General features: G+C 38.7%; 1 protein-coding gene across 5 annotated transcripts in view; it reads left to right on the forward strand.

Annotated features, from left to right (window-relative positions):
* fam53c (family with sequence similarity 53 member C) overlaps positions 1–22,282 on the forward strand; it is a 99,025-nt gene that overhangs the window by 15,933 nt on the left and 60,810 nt on the right. For 4 of the 5 annotated variants that reach the window (XM_073067830.1, XM_073067835.1, XM_073067832.1 and 1 more), the window contains one exon: positions 20,298–20,551. In XM_073067830.1, coding sequence (XP_072923931.1) covers positions 20,474–20,551 — 78 coding nt within the window. In that variant the 5' untranslated portion in view covers positions 20,298–20,473. Of the gene's footprint in view, positions 1–15,090; positions 15,272–20,297; positions 20,552–22,282 lie in introns of all 5 variants that reach the window. The other variant, XM_073067833.1, reaches the window with a different exon arrangement.

Consider the following 22,282-nt stretch of genomic DNA (forward strand, 5'->3'; position numbering starts at 1 on the left):
ATGATAGAGGCAGTGTATTTGCCCATTGTGACTTGGAAAGAATGTGATAGAAAATATTCTGAACAATACCGCAGTGCTTTTCAAATTGAAGACTTATCTGTATTATGCTGGTCCCTTTTCCTTTCAGTGATCAGATTGGTAAAATATTTTTTGCCTACCTCAAATTAAGATTGGTAATCTTGAGTACTGGAACAATTCTCTTTCATCCTTCTTTCCTACCCAACTGTCTACGTATATTCTATTAATGGCTTGAGTTTTCAGTTTACTAAATTGTCTCCTCTGCCACATAAAGTTTAGAATTGCTTGGTAGGTAAGAAGTTAATGTTCTTTTCAATCATTTTTGTAATCTGAAGAACAGTGATAATCCAATATTGCCCTCTGATTTCTCTCTTGTAACTTGTCTGGTACTGCAAATAAAATGCCTGCTGAGTAGTGCGTAGGTACTTTCCATTTGTCCCAAAGAATTATCTTTGACCGGTTCTATTTTTTTACTGTTATCATCTGCAAATTACCTCCTTGATAACCATTATCGGTCATGTGGTGGGAACGTTATTGATTTTCACTGTACCTTCGAATGCTCATGACGTTCACATTGATTATAGTGCAATAATGTAATAGAATATTTTACAATATACTCTGATGTGCAGTGTTTGAATTGTAGTTGTGAAGTTAGTTTCAGTTTTGTCCTTTTTTCTAACAATATCTTAGAAATACAAATATAAAGTGCTACAAAATGGAAACTGGCTTTTTGCTCTGTCTGCTCTGTTCTGTGCTCCCTTTGGTTTTACTTGAAATGAATTTTCTAAGGCTCTGCATGTCAGAGGTTTAGTATTATGTAAAGTTGAGATTAAGACAGTTTTGAAAGTAGCAGATAGTTAATGAGTAGTCACAATTCATGTCTAAGCTGGCTTGTATACAAATTTATTATCATTATATGAAAGATACAGAGATGTAGAAAGCAGCAGAGTGGGCCAGTGCCAGAATTGCCCAATTTGTGGAATTGATACTGAAAACAAAAAGAATTTCTGGATGTACATTCTATACATTTCTCTGACATTAAATGTACTTATTGAACCTTAATGAATCTATTGAAAACATTGACATTACTTAATGGAGAATGTAGTTGTGTAATTGGTTTAAATAAAGAGCTTAGATTATAAAGTGGATATAAGAATTTATCATGAAGACAATGGCGTGAGTATGGTAAAAGTCAACATAAAAATACTGTATTTTGTAGATAAAGTGTACGTAAATATAACTTTGCAATCCAGGTTATATGCTTCCTATTGCTACCCAGGTAAATTGTAGCAAAAGTTTCGGTAGTTGGGAATCATTTAATGATTACATGCCATCCATTCTACTTACCGAGAGAGTTCTTTGCCATGACTGCAGTTTACATACCACACTAGCATTTAGTGGATTGGGTGCCATGATTAACAAAAACAGCCTGCCTTGACCCTTTTCTCATTTTTGCTGTGGACTTCAGTCAGGCTAGCTTGAAAAAGTCTGGCCAGCGACCATCAGCACATCACCTGCAGCACCTGAGGATCCAACTCACTTGACCACTGCTACACTACCTTCAAGAGTGCCTACCATTCTATTGCTTGATCACATTTTGGGAAATCTGACCATCTGAATGTCCTACCTGAGTATAGAAAGAGTCTAAAGAGCAAGGCACCAAGGCAAGGACAACGAAGAGGTAGTCACAGGGGGTAGAGGAATGGCTATCTGGCTGCTTCGTATTGGTGGACTGGGCTAGGTTTGAGGGCTGAATGAATATGCCATGGTTTCACAGACTTTATAAAGACACTCATAGATGAGTGTGTCCTCACCAAATCATTCAGAGTTTTCCCCAACTAAATGGTCTGGTGAATGAAAAGATTCAAAATTATGGCAGTCATTTTGTTACTTTAATGACTAGTTTAAGAAGCATTGGTGGGCATGTGGTGCTGATCTCCAGGTGGCCTCTTGGGTGATCCTGGGCCGGAAGAGCTCTGGCAGCAGCAGCAATGTTTGTAATATTCAACTATGGTCATGACTATGGCTATGCAACCAGTACTGTGCAACCTCATTTATGGTTGCTATCATTAAGGTGTCTACTGCACCATAAATTCCACACCAGGAGCATCTTCATGAACAAGGTTAGATCAAAAGTAGGATTAACAGTCCTTGTATCTTTTGACAAACAGTTCACAATTTAATTAAGAGGCCCCATGCAGCTGAATGTGAATGCCTATTATTTGACTTGTGAGTCATGTTAATCTGTTTAACATTTTTGTATTGGCTGCTTTCCTATAAAGTCTTATATTGTGACTTTGTTTTGCCTGAGAAACATGTCTGTGAAAGCAAATAATAGTTACTCCTGGATGCTTTTTCATATTTGTACTATCTTGCCACTATTTCTGGATTATGTAGAAATTTCAATTGAAATTTACTTACTGTAAATACAGAGATTGTAATAAATCATAGGGATAGAATTAGGCCATTTGGTCCATAAAATCTCTTCTGCTCTTTGACCATAGGTGATTTATTATTTCCTCTCAACCCTTTTCATCTCCCTTTGACACCTTTACTAACCTATTACTCTGAGTTTTAAATGTACCTGATGACTTGGCCTCCACAGCCATTTGTGGCAATAAATTGCACGTATTTATAACCCTCTGGCTAAAGAAGTTCCTCCTCATCCCAGTTCTAAATGGACTTCTTTTTATTCTGAGGCTGTGCCCTCTGTTCCTGGTCTCTGCCAATACAGGATACATCCCCTCCATGTCCACTCTCTCCAGGCCTTTCAATGTTCAAACAACAACACACACAAAATGCTGGTGGAACACAGCAGGCCAGGCAGCATCTATAGGGAGAACCGCTGTCGACGTTTCGGGCCGAGACCCTTCGTCAGGACTAACTGAAAGGAAAGATAGTAAGAGATTTCTCTCTTATGTGGCCCAAAACGTCGACAGCGTTTCTCCCTATAGATGCTGCCTGGCCTGCTGTGTTCCACCAGCATTTTGTGTGTGTTGTTTGAAATTCCAGCATCTGCAGATTTCCTCTTGTTTGCTCTTTCAATATTCAATACATTTCAATGAAATCTTCCCCTCCTCCTTTTAAACTCCAGCGATTATAAACAGATTCAGAGCTATCAGATGCTCCTATTTTAACCTTTTGATCCCCAGGATAATTTTTGTAAATCCCCTCTGGGCTCTTTACATATGGGGCCCAAAACTGTTCACAATACTCCATATGTGGTCTGATCAGTATCTTCAGCCTCAGCATTACATACGTGTTATATTCTCATCCTCTTGAAATGAAAACTATCATTGCCTTGCTACTAACTCAACCTGCAAGTTAACCTTTAGCTAATGCTGCACCTTCGATTCTGAATTCTCTGCCCATTTCAAAACCAGTCTACGCTTTTATTCTGTTGACCAAAGTGCATGACAATGCGTTACCCTATGCTGTGTTCCACCTGTTTAATGATGCGCTTGGATTTCCGTTACAGTTCAGAGGTGCCTTCGGACATTAGCATAAGATCAGATGCTTCCATTTCATCTTCAAAGTATGACTTTATTTTTCCTGTCCCTATTTTCCTTTAATCTTTGCAGGATAAAAATGCAAAGATTATATCATCACCTTTAGCCATGTAGTTGGGCATAACTCGGGAGATCAGCATGATTTTGTAGATTATACACATCTGTCCGAGTTTGAAATGGTAGTTCATCTATGTTTTGGCAGAGTAACATATTGTGTCTTTGTCTTCCTTTTTCAGAGGAGAGAAAGGGGAAGGGTGCTGTCACTGGAGTCAGCTCTGAGTTTCAACACTTTGATATCGCTTGCTACAGTTGTAGTGATGGTGAAATGTACTTTTGTGTAATATACCAAGCTTTGAACTTTCTTTGTGAAGGAATTACAAAAAAAAAGCAATTTTTAAAAATCAAAAATGGGTAGTCTGGGAGATTCACGGATTTACCCTTTGTTAGAGTGTCTTTTTGATCATCTTGCAAACCTCTTCTGAAGCAAATTGTCATCTGTTTTGCCATTAACTCAAAAGCTTGATTTAAATATAAATTCATTTTCATTAACTATCTTCTATTATATGTTTAAATACCCCAACTCTTTTTTTTTGAAGCTTGATCTATATATTTTAGCCTCATTACTAATTTATCTATTCACCAATTCTTTATTGAAAAATTTCAAGAAAGTAGTCTTCCTGACCAGTGTAGATATTTTGATCTATAGTAAGGTCTTGGCAACGTATGGTATAGCTATCGATCTCCCTCAGATTATTAATTAACTGACTGAAGGAACCTTGCTCACTGACCTGGGGTGGCTGTTTAAAAAAAATACACACATTTCTTTGAGCAGTAACTGTTTGAGAGGTCATTGCACAGTCCACTTTTACAGCTTGGCAGCTTAGCGGATGAAATCTGCTCAAGTAGCTTTGTGTGACAATGACCTGGAAGACGACGGAGTGTGTGCCTGTTAAATATTTCAAATGATTTATGCTGAGCTCATGCTTTAGAGTAGCTTTTGTTTATATCTGTGTACTTTATTCAAAATGTCATATAAAGTTACATTTTAAGAGTGGGAGTAGGTCATTTTTGACCCTTTAATGTCTATTTAATGATATCATGCCTGATCTGACTGTAATCTCAAATCCATAATCCCTTCTACCCTGGCAGCCCTTCACTTCCTTGCTTATCGTGTATTTGTCCACCTCTGCTTTTAAAAAAAATCAGGGACTTAGCTTCTGCAGCCCTTCCAAAAAGAAAGACGGTTTCAAAGATTTGCAGCACTCTGAGAAAATTTCACTTCATCTCAATCTTAAATGTATTTTTAATCAGAAAATATAAAGCACTGGAACAGACTTGTCACCTTGTGATGTCTGAGCCAACCATGATGGCAATTTATACTAATCCAATCTGTCTGCACCTTGCATATATCCCTCTTCTTCCTGTTTATGTGCCTTTCAAATGTTGCGATCTTATCTACTTCTTCCACCTCCTCTCGCAGCGTGTTCCCGTCATCTACCACTCTGCATGTAAAGAAAAACTTGCCTTGTAAATTGTCTTGAAACTTTTCCCCCTTGTGCCATTAAAGCTCTGGCTGCCAATATTTGCCAATATTCAGCCTGGCAAAAGGATTCTGACTACCTACCCTACATGAATGGTTCTTGTAATTTTATATACTTTTTATCAGGCTACCCCTTAGCCTCCAGCACTTCAGAGAAAACAAACCAACTTTTTTCCTCCCTTCTCCTGATAGAAACTAGTCTGTAATCCAGGCACCCCTCCCCAAAGCCTCTGCATCTTTACTGTAATATGGCATCCAGAACTGCACACAATACTCCAAATGTAACCTGACCAAAGGTTTGTATTGCTGTAGTCTGACTTGCCAACTTTAAGATTTATTAGCCCAACCGATGAAAGCAAGTATGTCATACACCTTTACCAGACTGTCTGCTTGTTTCCAATTTTGGCAAGCAATGGGCATGCACACCATGATTCCTCCATGATGATCCAAAGTAAAGGGTCTTGCCGTTTACTTTGTACTTTCCTCTTATTTAACTTCCCAAGGTGCAACATCTTAAACTTGTCTGAATTTAATTTCTCCATCCATATTAAAAGTCCCTTAATTTTAGATTCTTCTACATTCTCTCTATATTCATCCAGCCAAGCTTATTTATGTGTTTAAATCAGTGTACCTTGTGTGTGTCTAAATTTCAGCAGGTACAAGCCTAGGCTGCCGGATCTTTCCCATTAATATACGCTATCTGTTTTGGGTATTGGATCCATAAGGTGAACGACACTTAATTTTCTCTCAGCTCCTGAACCTCGCAGGGATATTAGGTCAGTTTCTTGCTGCAGGACAATCATTGAGTTAATTTGTTCACACCCAGATGAATGACTAAGTGGAAAGAGACTAACTATCTTTTTGAAGAAGAAAGTTTTGTAACCCTTCTTACAAATTCATTTTACCCATAATATGCTGGGGACAGATGGGAGTTAGGGGTCAGTCTAGGGTTGTAGGGTGACAAGGACAGTGATGCTGACATGGGACATCCACTGATTGGGCCAGGATGTCTAGCCGACAGACCAGCGTGGATGAAGGCTGGTGGCTCTCCTAGGGTCAAGGAGTTGCAGGCAGGTTTCAGAGTCGGAGTTGCGTGCAGGCAGGAGGAATAAAGTCCGTTGACACCCTGAATTTGCAAATTGGTGAGACTGGAGTTCAAGGCCTAGTATTCAGGGTCCTGTCAACGCAAGTCTAGAGTTTGAGGCTGGATTTTCTGTGATTGGTGGGATTCTGTGGGTGAATGCTGATCAAGGCCCAAGGGTTGAATTTGAAGTCAAAGCTCGTTGCCCGGAGCCTCGGGTTTGTGCATCTGAGCTTGCAGGGTTAATCAAAGGCCCGTTGTCAGGGAGTCTGCTGGCGCCCCATGAATATGGACTGTGTGTGTGGCAGGGAGGGATAGGGCTTGCTCTGCTATTGTTTTGTTGCTTCTTGTGTTCTTCTGCCAAGTGTTGTGGGCATGCTATTTTGGCACTGGAATGTGTGATGACACTTTCAGACTGCCCCCCAGGTCACCCTTGGGTGTGTTGGTTGTTAATGCAAATAACTCATTTCACTGTACATAATAAACGTGAGTCTTAAATCTACCTTTTGAATTAAATTGTATCATGGAGTGTGACCTGGGCAATCTACATCAGGCTGTTTATTGATTATTGTTTGGTGTTCCTCAGCATCATCCCTTCCGTACTAATCAACAAGCTTCAAATCCAGGATCATTGTACCTCCCTTTGCAAGTGGATCCTTGACTTCCTCACTGGGAGACCACATACATTGCAGATCAGAAATAACATGCCCTTTTTGCCTACAGTCTGCACAGGTACACCTTAATGATGTGTTCTATTCTCATAGAATGCATTCACTACACTCATGACTGCATGTCTAGTTACAGCTCAAACACCGTCTGTAAATTTACCAATAACAACAGATGGTGATGAGGCATACAGGAGTGAGATAGTTGAGTAGTGTTGCCACGACAAGCTTGCACTCAACGTCAGTAAGGTTGAGTAATTGATGTGGACTTCAGGGAGGTGAGCTTGGGAAAACACATTGTTCCCAGATGTCTCCCTTTCAGATGATCTATCCTGAGCCCACTATATTTATAAAATCACAAAGAAGGCATAGCAGCTGCAGAGGAGATTTGGTACATCACCAAAGACTCTTGAAAATTTCTGCAAAACTACAGTGCAGATCGATTGCATCGCCACCTGGTATTTAGGCTGTAATGCACAGGTCAAAAAAAACTGCCAAAGGTTGTAGACACAGCCAGCTCCATCATGGGCATCGAGGACATATTCAAAAGGCGGTGCCTCAAGATGAAATCCATCATTAAGGACCCTCACCATCCAGGACATGCCCTCTTCTCATTACTACCATCAGGGAGGACGTATAGCAGCCTGAAGATACCCACTCAACATTTTAGGAACAGCTTCTTGCCCTCTACCATCAGATTTCTGAACAGTCCATGAACACTATCTCTCTAGTTTGCTTTCTTTTTACATTATTTATTTATTTTTAATAACCTTGTGTATTGAACTGTACTACTGCCACAGAACAACAAATTTCATGACATAAGTCAGTGATAGTAATTCTGATTCTGACAATTGCATGTGTTGTAACTATCACCCCACCACTCGAAGGCTGAGATTATGACTCATGTAAGGAATAACATAACATGAAGCTCAAATTAATAAAATGCTGTGTATAGTTATTTAGTTGCATACAACATTCTGATGTGCAAATCAAATAGCATGCAGGATTGTCTCTATTGTGATGTTTCTGACCTCTCAAAAACCTGTACTTGCATCAGTTGAACAGGTTTGTGGATCTCCTTCCTCAATACTTGGCTGTCATAGAAATTTATCTCCCATTTCATGCTTGCTACATATTGTCATGTAAATGGTGAGGCTAGCCAGTGGGTTCACAACAGACCCATTCTCGGTGAGGACTGGTTTCATACAAGCTAAGTTATTATCCAGCACATTTCTGTATCCTTGTTGCAGTGCAGAGGTGGAGTTAATCGTCAGAACCAAAGGGAAGCTGTCCGACCAAAGGTAACTGCACTTCAAATCAAGGTTATCCAAACTGTGTAATTGGGCCTCAGTATGCAGATTATATTTCTGTTACAACATGTTAAGAGGCTGAGTTCTAAACCATCGTTAACGTTCTACTAAAAACACAAAATGATCAATATCTGCAAGACAGAATCCTCAACTGACCGACTGCACCACAGTGCCCACGTACAGTAAAAATTCATGGTAAGACCCTGGAAAATGTGGGTCATTTTCCATACCTCATGAGCCAACTTTTGGCAAAATGATATCTTGATGAAGAAATTCATTATTGCCATCTAAAGACCAGCACAGGCTTTGATCTTTAAAGGTGAAGTGTTTGTGAAGATCAAGACTTCAGACATAGCACAAAACATTGTCTACCTGTGATTTCTGCTTTCCAAAATACTCCCATGATCTGGACTGTGTACAGCAGACATCACGGAGCACTGGTAAAAGTTGACCTTGTAAATGCTTTAAATTCATTGGATAGACAAGCAAAGTTTCCTCAGTATTAAGGATGTAATTGCATTCACTTAACTACTGTACATTGGACAGGCCAAGTCATTCGCATGCCCAAGATCAACCTCTCAAAATAACCACTCCATTCCAAGCATTGTCAAAAGAACAGGTTACTAGATCAACAGTGGAAAAGATTTTGAATGTGCTCAGAGCATGTTTTATAAAATGAAACATTCCCACCAGCTGCTCAAAATAACTATCTATGACTATTCAGAAGTGAAGGAGCATTTGGGTTGATATTGGCATCTTGACACTCTGCCTCTGGGAACACACTGAAGCTCCTGTGTAAGTTGCAGAAGGAGTGGACAATGTCACAAACCACCAGAGGTGTTTCATGGAATGTACCTGATCTTTCATTGCTCTCATTAGGTGCCTGAGAACTCATAAAACTGAATGGAATAGAGTGGTCGTCAATTCCTAAAGATTGACTAAGCTTGTATTCATTTTGAAGCTGACTGGAAAGCAGCATTGATTAAAATTGGGTGATATAACCCAATGTTTGCTTTCATTTTTTAAAATTCTTCAAGTTTCACTATTATTTAATTTGTTTTAATAGTTTTCATGGTAGTCATGACTTCTTGAGGAACAATAAGCCAGCAATCCTATCTGAAACTTGTGATTGTTTTCATGTGTATTAGAAATGTGTGCTATCCCTTGAATTACAGTAGCAGTAAAAGTTTGTATTACTGAGTTTACAATAATTAGAAAAATATCAGTCTAAGAATTATGACTGCAAGAATCCTCAACATTTGAGTATTTTTAAAATTTACATTTTGCAGTAGTAAATAATGGACCCAGAAATGGTTTCCATAGTTACTGACAGTTTTACAATGCAACGTACACAGTAAATGTAAAGAACATGGACAACAGATTGCCTTTAAATTTCAGGTGGTTGTGATCTTTGCTTGTTTCATGACCACAGCATATGTTCACTCTGATACTGACAAATCCATTCTTTCAATACACCATCGGGATCTTCATTTTTCGCTTCATGCAGTTTTTCTATTTCATTAACTTCTGTTCATTGCATATGTGAGGGCACTTCTCAGAACTGTCTGTGGTATGTAATGACCTGCGCATCACCTGGGAACCTTCCTACTGGCCTATGGAATTTTCCATTTGGACATGTCAGTAGTCCAAAAAAAAAATTGGATTTTGGAGATATTTGGATTTTGGAATTTTGGATAAGGACTGCTCAACCTGTTATAGCATTTGGCTACATTAGCAATTAAAATATGATTTTCTTTATTTTGTGTGGCACTATTGATGAGTCCATTGGTTGGGGTTGACCATGGATGTTGCATCCTAGCCATCTGTGTGTATACAAGCCAGGACAGTGTGATACAGGGAGCAAGCTGTTGCCCATACAGCAGGCTCCCCCTCTTCATGCAGCTGATGAATGGAATGACAGAGACCAATATGGTTTGGCACCAAAAAAGGTCACAGAAGTTGCCAGTCAGTGTTGAACTCAGTGTAGAAATGCTTTAGGGATTACAGCTCTGGATTTTTCCTGTGGGTTTATTCCTGAAGCCTTTCCCATGAGAGGGTATAGCTGCAAGGCAGCAGAAGTATGAAATCAGGGTTTTCCTTGATAATCTGCCAGCCATGGCTGACGAGCCCCATCTGCTGTGGCATTACACTCTTAGATAATTTGGGCAAATGAGTTGAATTGCCACATCAAAATAAAGTTCCAGTATGGAGGACATTTTTTAGCACTGACATGATGATGAAGCAAACCATTGGGATCTATGGAAACCACATCTGCAGCTTGAGGAACTTTACCTCAGATCTGATGAGTTGTGGTCCGGTCCAATATTTCCAGAAGGAATGTGAGTAGCCAGGGTCTAAGGTAAAAACCAGAATCACAATGGTGATAAATTATTTGTTGGTGGAACTCAGCAGGTCAGGCAGCACCTACAGAAAAGAATAAACAGCCTTTTGGGCAGAGATCCTTCTGTTTTGCAGATGATTTTCTGTTACTCCAGTTCTGAGGAACAGAAGATGCTTGTGCACAAGTTGTCTTGGAATCAGGTAGCCATTGCAGGTTAACAACTGGATACCAAATCTAAAAATGCATCTCCTTTGGCAGTCTGGGCCCAATAGCAGTCTAGTCCAAGGCCATTGCAGAACCTGCTGCAAAGATTTGCCCGAAATCTCTACATTGATACTTGCTCTGGAATCATACACAGGCATGTGGATGCAAATAGAGTTTTGCTCTCTTTCAGATTCTCTCCCTGCATCGCAATACTCTATGCACGCTTACCCTAACTGCTTCTCTCAAAAGGGGAATGTGGCAATTGTTTGAAGTAGAATAAGATATTAAATAAATAGCGGGATTACTAATATCTGAATTGCTACCTGAACCGTGTGCCCGTTGGGATGGGATAAATAAGAAAATTCAATGTGTGGCTCAAAGACTCTGGGACAAATGGGTTTCAATTTATGAGGCACTGCCACGGACGAGGTAACAAAAATGAAGTTGGGGTTGCAAGTAGAGTAAAGTTGGGAATAAATATTGCATGGGTGTATTAAACAAATTTAGTGTGCATGGAGACTTGTACTCTGAATGGTAAGGCACAAAGGAAGTTAAGTGCATAGATCATGGAAAGTTGCTTCACAGGTTAACAGGGTGGTGGAAAGAGGCATTTAGAACCATCACCTTCATCATTCAGAGCACTGAGCATAGAAGATGGGACATTGTGTTGCCGTTCTATAGGTCACTGATGAAACCACACTTCGAGTGATCTGTACATTTTTGGTCTTAAACTGGAAAGAATGCAAACAAATTTTGCACACTAATTTTGTCTGGATTAAAGGGCCTAAGTATTAGGGAGAGGTTGGTCTATATTCCTTGGAACATAGTAAAATGAATGATATCCTTAATGAAATGTTAAAAATTATGAGAGCCATATATAAGATGGGTGGTAAGTCATTTTCCCAGGGCAGGGGAGTCCAAGACTAGGCACGTTGGTTTAGGGTGAGTGAGGAAAGATTTAAAATAGACCTGAGGAGCAATTGTTTTTCACAGATGGTGAGTATATGGAGCAAGCTGCCTGAAGAAAAGGTTGAGATAGGTATGATGGTAGCATTTTAAAACGTGCTAATATATGTGTATGGAGGGGTGGAGTTGGAGGGATATGAGCTGAATGCAGGAAATTGGGACTACTGAGTGGGCACCATGTTCAGCATGGACTTGATGGGCCGAAGGGCGGGCATTTGTGTTGTTTTGCTCTATAACTATCCACTGAATGATTTTTTGCATGTTATATACAAATGTGACCTGAGGATCGCTTAACATTGATAAGACAGCTGGCTTAAATGGATCATTTTTGATGTGGTGTCTGACTAGTGGGGTTCTGCAAGGATCTGTTTTGGACATCCTGTTGTTTGTAATCTAGATCAGTATTTTGGATGAGTGGATCAGGTTCAGTTATATTCAAGTTTTCAGATGCAGGATGACAGTGTGGACGGGGAAGAGGATGCAGAGAGATTTCAAGGGAATGTAGACAGGCCAAGGGAATGTGGAAAGGCATAGCTGATGCAAAAGACCACAGATGGAGTATAATGTGGGGAAAAAGTGAGGCCATTCAATCTGAAAGTAAAATAGGGATATTTTTAAATCTTGCACAGAAGGATGTGGGTGTCCTTGTGCATGAATCACTAGAGTTAAGATGCAGATACGGCAAGCAATGAGGAAGGCAAACCTTTTGGCCTTTATTGCAAAAGAATTTGAGTACGCAAGTAGAAAGGCTGGCAGGTTTGTGGTAAAACTAATCAGACAGTCTATACAGTTTTGAGTTTAAAACAATATTTCACATCAATGAAATGTAGACAGTTTTAGAAGGTTTAGCAGGGTAGATGTAGAGAGGATGTTTCATCTGGCTTGAGTATTTAGAATCCAGTGCCATAGTCTTAAAAGTGAGGTGTTCAGCAGTAGGTGCAGATGTGAGAGGAGTTTCTTCACACAGGACACAGCCTTTGGAATTTTACCACCAACAAGGGCTATGGAAATTCAGTTGCTGAGTATATTGGAGAGCAGTCAATAATCTCTAAGTACAGTATGATAGGTGCAAGAAATAGAGGATGAATTGAAAATCTAATTCTGAATTTCACGAATAGCAGAGAAGGCACAAGGAGCTGAATTATCTGCTCATTATCTCTATCATGTTTTGCTCAAATTAACTGGCAAAGTGATATTTGAAAACACACCATAGTTTTGCATTTTCCTTTATGCAAAACTGCTTATGACTGCTTTGAAAAAATTGTACTAAAATGGATAGCTCATAAGTAACACCCCTTGAAATAGTTTCATTTAAGTATAGCAGGACTTTAATTGGAAACATGAGACAAAATAATTTGTATGGAATGTTCATAAAATGCTTGTTGGGCCTCAACTAGAATGTTACATCTAGTTCTGGACATCACACTTTGCACTAGTGTGAAAGCTTGACAGAGTACAGGCAAGGTTTATTAGGATGGTTTGAAGAGGGAAACATTTCTATTGCATTCATGATTAGAGAATATGGTCTTGTTCTTTGGACGGAAACTTGATGGTGTTGGATAAAATATTTACAAATTTATAAGAGGGTAAGTAGAGAGAAACATCCCTTTTAAGGACATAAAAATAGTGTTTGATTAAAAGATTCAGTAGTACTGTAAGGATTTTTTTTTTGGCATGGTGAATGGTAATGATCCAGAGTAAACTGGCAGAATTTGGTGAATGCAGATCAAATCGTTATTTGGGTAAGGAATGGATAAATGGGATGATTGGATTGTCCTACAAAGAACTGGATTGATTTGACAGTTCAGATTGCTTCGTTCTGCACACTGCTGTGTCAATTCCCCTTTGTGCCAACTGTACACTTCCCTTCTCTTTTTGAGTGCATCCTCTTCTATTTATCATTCTGTTTATTAGGCTTAATCATCACTCTTAATGTTTGAGCTTTCTCCTTTTATAGTGTAGGATGAGATTTCTAGATTTCTGGCAGAGATTTGCTGTAATGTTTGGTAACCTTTTGGTGTATAATATCTTTTTAAAAAATTATTTATTTATTAAATTTTAGAAATTACAAAGAATAAATGTGATGATAAAATAGTAAGAAAAATAATATTAACCCTCCCCCCTCCCCTTAACCCTCCTCCCCCCTTAATGCTTATCTAAAGAAAGAAAAAAAGGAAAGAAGAGAAAGATTGCCTGGATATCGGAGGATCCCCACATGCTCCATGGAGTTCAAAATAATTTTGATATTTATTTTTACTTTCTCCAATTACTTTATAATTTTATCTTCAAAGGACCTATGTATTTAATCCTATCTTTTGTAAGTATGGGAACCAAATTTTCAAAAATATATCATATTCATTTCTTAGATTATACGTAATTTTTTTGTGGAATACAACTATGTATTTCATTATTCCAACGATCCATAGTTAAATATAAATCTGATTTCCAAGTAACTGCGATAACTTTTTTGGCTACTGCCAATGCAATTTTTATAAATTTTTTTCTGATACTTATTCAATTTAAGTTTCGATATTGTCCCTTCAATGTCTCCTAATAAAAATAATAGTGGACTATGTGGGAGTTGTACTCCAGTAATTTGTTCCAATAAAAGTCTTAAATTTATCCAAAATGGTTGAATTTTAAAACAAGACCAAGTAGAATGTAAAAAAGTACCAATTTCTTGATTACATCGAAAACATTGGTCAGACATATTTGAATTTAATCTATTTATTTTCTGTGGTGTTATATATAATTGATGTAAAAAATTATATTGTATTAATCTAAGTCGAACATTTATTGTATTTCTCATACTATCAGAACATAATCGACCAGTTTTTTCCATCAATTTTAACATTCAAATCAGATTCCCATTTTTGTCTTGATTTATGAATTCCTAATTTAATTGTCTGTTTTTGAATCAAATTATACATACAAGATGTAAAATTTTTAATTTTTCCTTTCTGAATTAATATTTCTATTTCACTAGGTTTTGGTATCAACATTGTTTGACCCAGCTTTTCTTGTAAATAGGCTTTTAATTGAAAATAACAGAAAAGAGTGTTATTTGATATTTTATATTTATTTTTTAATTGATCAAACAACATCAATATACCTCCTTCAAAACAATCACCTATATATTTAATCCCCTTTTGGAACCAATATTTTTAATTTTCATTGTGACATTAATGTGTGGTAATTTTTGCAGTTTCATGCCCAAGTGCTGTTTCATCATTTATTGAATGGGAAGATTATGCTTTGTTTCTGAGACTGGTACATACAGTTCTAATTTTTTGGATTCCATCCAGGTGTCCTAATTATGGGCTTAACCTGTCTAGGGAAGAGTATGGGCACCTTAGAGAATAATCCTGAGCTGGGTGAGAGCTTTTATTCAATGATGGTGTATGGGCATTCTGAAATTGCTCCTTCCTAATTGCTCTTGAATGTGGTGATGTGCAGGTGCCAGAACCGTGTAGTGAAGGATCACTCCAAATGCTATTACAAGTTCCAGGATTTTGACTTAACATCTCTGATGTATCTTCAAGTTGAAATGTCGCATAATTATGAAGAGGAATTTTAAAGTATGGCTTTGCTGTACTTCCTAACGTTCACTAGTAGGCATGCTTTCAAAGAAGCTATGGTGAGTTGCTGTGATGCAGTTTGTAAATAGTACATGCTATATTTCGGTGCATTTATAGAGACAGAAATGAATGGATTTGCCTTCAAAGGTGCTATCTTTAGTGGGGGGTTTTTCGGCATGCACTCAATGTAAAATAGCATGTGTTCCTATTCTTACCTTGTCACGTTGCCTGAAGCAGTGCAAATGGAATAGGACATAGTTCATACCATGAGATGGAACCTCTTCAATAAAAAATAGCCCAAGGGCACTACCTTAATAACCTTTGTAACTTCAAATCTTTGAAAAAGTAATTTTCTATTAACCAGTCCAGTCTTCCTTTCTGCAAGGTAAAAATCCAATCGCTAGTATTTTCTTCTACTCAACTTCAATTTTTCAGAACTCTCTTTAGTGTCATGTTAGATCAAATTCAGAAATTTGTGTGGTATCATTTATTTTATCTGTGTTTTGACCAATACTGAATAATGCCTTGTTCTGGTGCAATGCCATCTGCAGATGGTTATAAATGCAGCTTCAACCTCTCAGTTGTTAAGGTTAGAAAATGAGTGCATATGAGATTTGTCATGAAGACCCACACTGGCAGTCATGTCATTGGGGTTCCAGCTCAATCCGTTGGTAATGGATATTGAAGTCCTCTGCAAAGAACTGCCTTTGCTATTGGCACAGCTATTGGAATGTCAATTGGCACAGAGGCATAATGGTTAGCACACCGCACAACCCAGCGACCCAGGTTCAATTCCCACTGCTGCCTGAAAGGAGTTTGTATGTACTCCCCGTTACCTCTGGGTGCTCCGGTTTCCTCCCACAGTTCAAAGACATATCAGTTGGTAGATTAATTGGTCATTATAAATTGTGCTCTGATTAAGCTAGGGTTAAATCAGAGGACTGCTGGGCCGTGTAGCTCAAAGGACTGGAAGGGCCTAATCAGTGCTGTATCTCAATAAATTAATAATAAATAAATATTGTTTTTTGGCCATCTTCAACATGGAAGAGCACTATCTTATCAGCTGTGAGAATGTTGTAATGAGTTTGAGGTTCCCTTGCAAATGATGATCTGTAGTTTCAAGATATCTGAATCCCATATTGTGGACTGTTGGGATTACTCCCTCCTGATTGTTTATGTCTGTCTAGTAGTGATTAATCTGTCCTATAAGTGAAAGAATTTAACTGTGAACTTAGTTGCTTTCTCTGATTTTGTGAGTATCAACTCTGTAAGGTATAACTAATCTTGTGGAAAAGTTTCCCAAATGTTATTGGAGAGCAACTTCGCAGGGCTGAATATCTATTTGTCATGTCCAGTGCCCAAGTTAATAATGTATTGATTTTCAAGTTGTCTTTTTTTTTTGCTGAGGTGGTTTTGATACAACAAAGTAGGCTATTTTAAAATGCAGTAAAACTTATTACATTGTTCTGGAGCAGGCAGCATAGGCCAGTCAGTTTACGGATGGTTGATTCCTTTTCCTTAAGTATTTTAGTGATCTGAGTGGGCTTTTAATGATAGTTTGGGAGACACATTTCATGCTTCTTGTTTTTTTTTTTGAAAAACTAGGTTTAATGAATTAATTGGATTCAAATTTTCCAGCTATCACCAAGCATATGAACTTGTGTTGATAGATCTTTAATCCAGAATTATTAATTAATTGTACAGTCCAGTAGAGTAACCAAATCACGAAGTTTACTTTGAAAATAAATTGGTAAATAGTTTATAAATTGGTTTATTATTATCACATACTGAGATACAGTGGGAAAAACTTGGCTTGCCTTCCAGTCATACAAATTAATTCATTACAACAATGCGCTGAAGTAGTGCAATGTAAAACAAAAACAATGCTGCAGAGTAAAATGTTTATGGGTAAGTGCAGTGCAGGCAGACATTAAGGTGAAAGGTCATAATGAGGTAGATTGTGAGGTCAAGAGCCAATTGCATTGTATAATGGAACTTTTCAATAGACTTGAATCAGCAAGATAGAAGCTGTCCTTGAGTCTGGTGGTATGTTTCTTCAAACTTTTGTATCTTCTGCCCAATGGGGAGGCGGGGGGCAGAGAAGAGACAATGTCTTGGGTGGGTGGCGTCTATGACAATGCTTTACTGAGGCAGAGAGAAGTGTATTCAGTCCGTGGAGAAGAGATTGGTTTCCTTGATGTGCTGAACTGTGTCCATAACTCTACAATTCCTTGTGGTCAGGAGCAGAGTAATTTCCATACCAAACTGTGATGAATCCGGATAAAATGCTTTCATAAAGGGCTTCAAAAAAAATTGGTGAGGCTCAAGGGGCACATGTCATATTTCTTTAGCCTCCTGAGGAAGTGGAGGTACTGATGAATCTTTTTGACCATGGTGTCAAAAGGGACATACTATTGGTGATGTCCACTCCAAGGAACCTGAAGCTCTCAACCCTCTCGACCTCAGCACTGTTGATGTAAACAGCTATACGTTCACTGCCTGATGTCATTATCCAGCTCCTTTATTTTGCTGTCATTGAAGGAAATGTCATGACACCATGTGGCTAGGCTCTTATCCCCTTCCTGTACTCCGACTCATTGTTAGCATTACGGCCATGCTGGTGCTATCGTCTACAAATTTAGACCATAACACCTGAGGTATTACCATAAATTTGTAGGTAGAGTGAGAGCAGAATCTGGCCACACAATCATAGATGTGTGGGGAATAGAGTAGGGAGCTGAGTCTTGGGACATCAGCATTGAAAATAATCGTGACGGACGTATTACTGATTGCAGTCTGTTGATCAAGGAGTCAAGGTTCCAATTACAAAGGGAGCTGTTGAGTCCCAGGTCTAGGAGTTGATGATGAGTTTGCTAAAATGCTGAGCTGTACTAAATAAATAATAGTCTAACATGCACATCTTTACTGTTCAAATGCTCTGGAGAAGATTGCAGTGCCAGGGAGATAGCGTCCACCGGAGACTTGTTTTGGTGGTAAGGCAATTACAGGGGGTCAAGTTTATCCAGAAGACTGGAATTAATGCATGCTATGACTAGCCTTCATAATGGTGAATGTCCACCAGCTGCCACTTTTTGTGATTTGAATTAGTTTGAGTTCTTTGTGGGTTTTGTTCAAGTTTAATTGTAATTCAGTCATGCATGGATACCCATGAATACAGCCAAATGAAACAGCATTCCTCTGGGGCCAAGGTACAAAACACAACAATGACAGTCAAGCACAGCACAAGGTACGTACCGTATAGTTAATATAAGATAGCAGTCACTCAAAAAAAATATTAAAAATAGCACAAGTCCCTGATTTCATGGATGTTGTTGGCAAGAACGAGCCCACAGCAGTCTGCAGACAAACACTATCCAGCTTGTCTTCCATCGAGCAACCACTGGAGAGCAGCACCGATGCCAGCATGGACACCACGCCACACCCGTCTCCAGTGTCACCTCTCCTGGGCAGCTGCTACAGGCGAAACCACTGTATGAAGCCTAGTCTTCCCTACAACTGAGGCCACACCTCTGTCCCGCTAATAAACCAGTGAAGCAAATTGGCAACTTTCTGCGTCACCAATGTCCAACATTTTTTTTAAAAGTTGGAAAGCATCCAATATTTTCTAGAACAATTCCTAAGCCAACCTATGTTGTAGTCTTTGAATGTTCTGGGACTAAATTTGAGCTGGAACCTGCTTTGGAAAACAAAATGCTGCTGTAGATGTATATTATTTGATAAACTGAGCCTTGGCTTCATGTGTTTTGATTGAGGCTCAATAACAACTATCGACAAAAGCAGAAACAAACTCAGTTTGGAAAGTCCAGGGGATCTTGTGCAGCTCAGGCACACCATGTGTTGATTGTGCTTCCTGTACTATTATCTCATTTTCAAAGCAGTTCCAAACGGACCATGCTAAGATTTTATTCCCTGCAGGACATCTAAGAACTAGTTGAGTTTTGCAGGAATCCAACAGTGGTCTCCTGCATCTGATATTGTCTTTGTGGATTTATAATGGAAAGATCATGACAGACTAACTTGATACTTATTTGAAAAGGCAACAAGGAGAGTCAATGATGGCAGGGGTTTGGTTTAGTCAACATGAATTTTAGCAAGGCTTTGAATAGCCACCTCATTGCATATTTTCCATGATTCCCTGGTGCTAACAAATGGCCAGATTTCATAACTTGCCATTATGTGATTTCAGCTGTGGTAATGTAAACTCAACTCTATTTATTCATTGAACTACTTTAGCGGTGTGATTTATTGAGTAGGTTTCTAGGCTGCTTTGAAGACCTCTTCTCAGTTTAAATTAATGGAACAATGCCAAGATCCCTGCATCTCCTTCATGATATTGTTCGTTCCATGGTAACAGCCTCACCTAAATGGAAAGGATTTAGTCCAAAATATACTTCAGATAGACCGGCATTGGTACTGCAGGCTAGCTCTTCAGTTAAATGGGACTGAAGACACTAGACCTCTCCAAAGGGCATAACAGTTTCCATGACACTTTTGTAAAAATAGCACTTTCTTGAAGTCTTGGCCAGCATTTGCCTTAGCACATACTACTGAAACATTATCTGTGGAGATATCGACTGAGGGAGTTAACATTTCAGACCAATAACATTTTATCAGTTCGTATTTAAGATTGTCACGTCTCCAGTGTTTAGCTTTTGGATCTGGTCACATGCCATTTCTATATGTTTCGTCACAACTCTGCCTTGGAGGTTCACATTTTCTCTGCTGTTTCTATTAGAATGCATGTTATAATATTTCATGGTTATTCACATTTTCATGTGTTACATCAGAAACAGCTGTGATATCCAGTGCATTTTTTTTCCTTTAAGCAATGTCTTTTGAATGGCCCTAAATTCTCAATGAATAAACAGTTCTTGATGATAAATATGCCCCTCTAAACCAGGGTTGTTGAAAAATTAATTTGAAATATCTAGAATTTTTAAAGCAATATTCTTGACACCAAGTGGTTTTAAAAGACCTTGTTGCATTTGTTTGCCACTGATCTCTAGGAGTTGATATAGTTGCAGTTTAGAAACTGATGTGAATATTTCTTCCCTCCCTTTGTAGGCGATTAAATGAATGGACTAAGAATGTACTGGTGCTTTGCCTTGCATCTAAGATGAACACCTCCCTGTAAACTCTACACCCCTGGACTGAGAAACATGGTAGAGTGAAAGCAAGGCACCGTAGAAGGAAAAGCTTGGTCGCTTTCACGGCAAGTGAGGAAAAGCAGGAAGGTTACCATGGTAACTGTCATCACGGAACAGCTACAGAAACAGAGTTTAGATGACCTGGCGTGTAAGGTCTTCAGTATTAACCTGGTAAGAGGACAGTTGCAATATTCGCAGTCTTGTGTCTTGCCATGCCATGCCTAGAATACACTAGTCTGTCTGTGAGTGAATATTTTTCCTCTACTGCTTTACCTTGGCAGCAGACATGCAATAGAGAGAGAATTTTGTAAACACTGCTCCTGGGTGGTAGGAAAGCAGTAACTCAGGCCACAACCCTGCCAGTTGGTGCTAATGGCTTTTATAGAGCCGTTAGCCTATCCAACTTTACAGTTCAAAGTAAATTTATTATCAAAGTACCTGTATGTCACCACATAAAACCATGAGATCCATTTTCATGTGGGCATACTCAATAAATCCATAATACCCTAGTCATTGAATTGTGTGCAAAACCATGTTTCACTTTCAAGTGCTAAATCAAATTTTCTTTGCATGATGGTACTAAATCAGTTTTGCTGCTCAACTTGCAATTCAAGTGAACCGATTACTAGGAAACAAATGTTAAGGTGGGGCAAAAATGACCATGATAGATGCTGTGGTGAGTGAAGTGTTCATGGAAGACAATTGTTAAGAGTTTTGATAATGACATTGCTATTAAACATTTAGTAAAGGAGACTTGTATCCTATCCCTGGTCTGTCTGGGGCACCTTACAACCCCATCCTGCAAAGGCTACTTTTGAAAATCAAAAAATTGTTCAGGCTGTAGTGCTGTTGTTCAATCATGTACCTGATTTGCTGGCCAAAAGTGAACACTGTAATAAAATAATAAATTTGCCAGTAATGTCTTCACCGGAGAGCAGTCCACATGATTAAATGGGATACACAGCAGAGAAATAGCCCTTTCATCTCTCAATCTAGCAGTGAGGAGAGGAATAACTCTATTCCTTTCAATAGGAAGAAAAAGAATTTCAGGATGTATATTGTATATTCTTTGACATTGAATGCCCCCTTTTGAGCCCATTGAAACATTCCTTTCTCATATACTTGTTCAGCATCTTAAATTATACAGGTTGTTCTGACCACTCCTTATGATAGTGAATCCCACATTCTCACTACTTTTTGGGTAAAGAATTTTCTTCTGAACTCCCCATGGGACTTTTGATGACAGATTTGCATTAGTTCTTAGAGACATACATCAGCCTCGTTATTCTGAAATTTCCCACCCAGTGCATTTTCCTATATGAAAAAAAATCATGGTGTTTTTATCTTTTGTAAATATGTTGATGTTTAGAATCTTAAAAACTAATGCACAGCTAAAACAGCAAGGGCAAAAGGAAGAAAGTCAATGGGAAGTGATGTGCTTGGAGCATGCATGAAGGGGGTAATGAGGAAAAAATATTGCAACAGTTTTTCAGTGTGAAGAAAATATTTGTGTTTAGGATTCCAATTTAATTTAATCCATATTTGGAAAATAGCTTTTGAGATTTTCATTGCAGAATGTGTTTTGCTGATCAGGTCAAGTCTATTACTTGGTAAAAGTGTTTTACCAACAGGTTATGCGTGTACTGCAGCTACTTTGCCGTTCAACCATAGTGCAAACGACGACAAATTGTGCAAGTACAAGAAGAAATAATAATAACTAAGCAATAAATATCGAGGACATGAGGTGAAGAGTTCTTGAAAGTGAGTCCATAGGTTGTGGGGATATTTCAATGTTGGAGCAAGTGAAGTTGTCCTCTTTGGTTGAAGAGCCTGATAGTTGAGGAGTAATAACTGTTCCTGAACTTGGTGATATGAGTCCTGAGGCTTCTCTACCACCTTCCC

Source organism: Hemitrygon akajei, chromosome 15, assembly GCF_048418815.1.
Source record: "Hemitrygon akajei chromosome 15, sHemAka1.3, whole genome shotgun sequence".
Lineage (NCBI taxonomy): Eukaryota > Metazoa > Chordata > Chondrichthyes > Myliobatiformes > Dasyatidae > Hemitrygon > Hemitrygon akajei.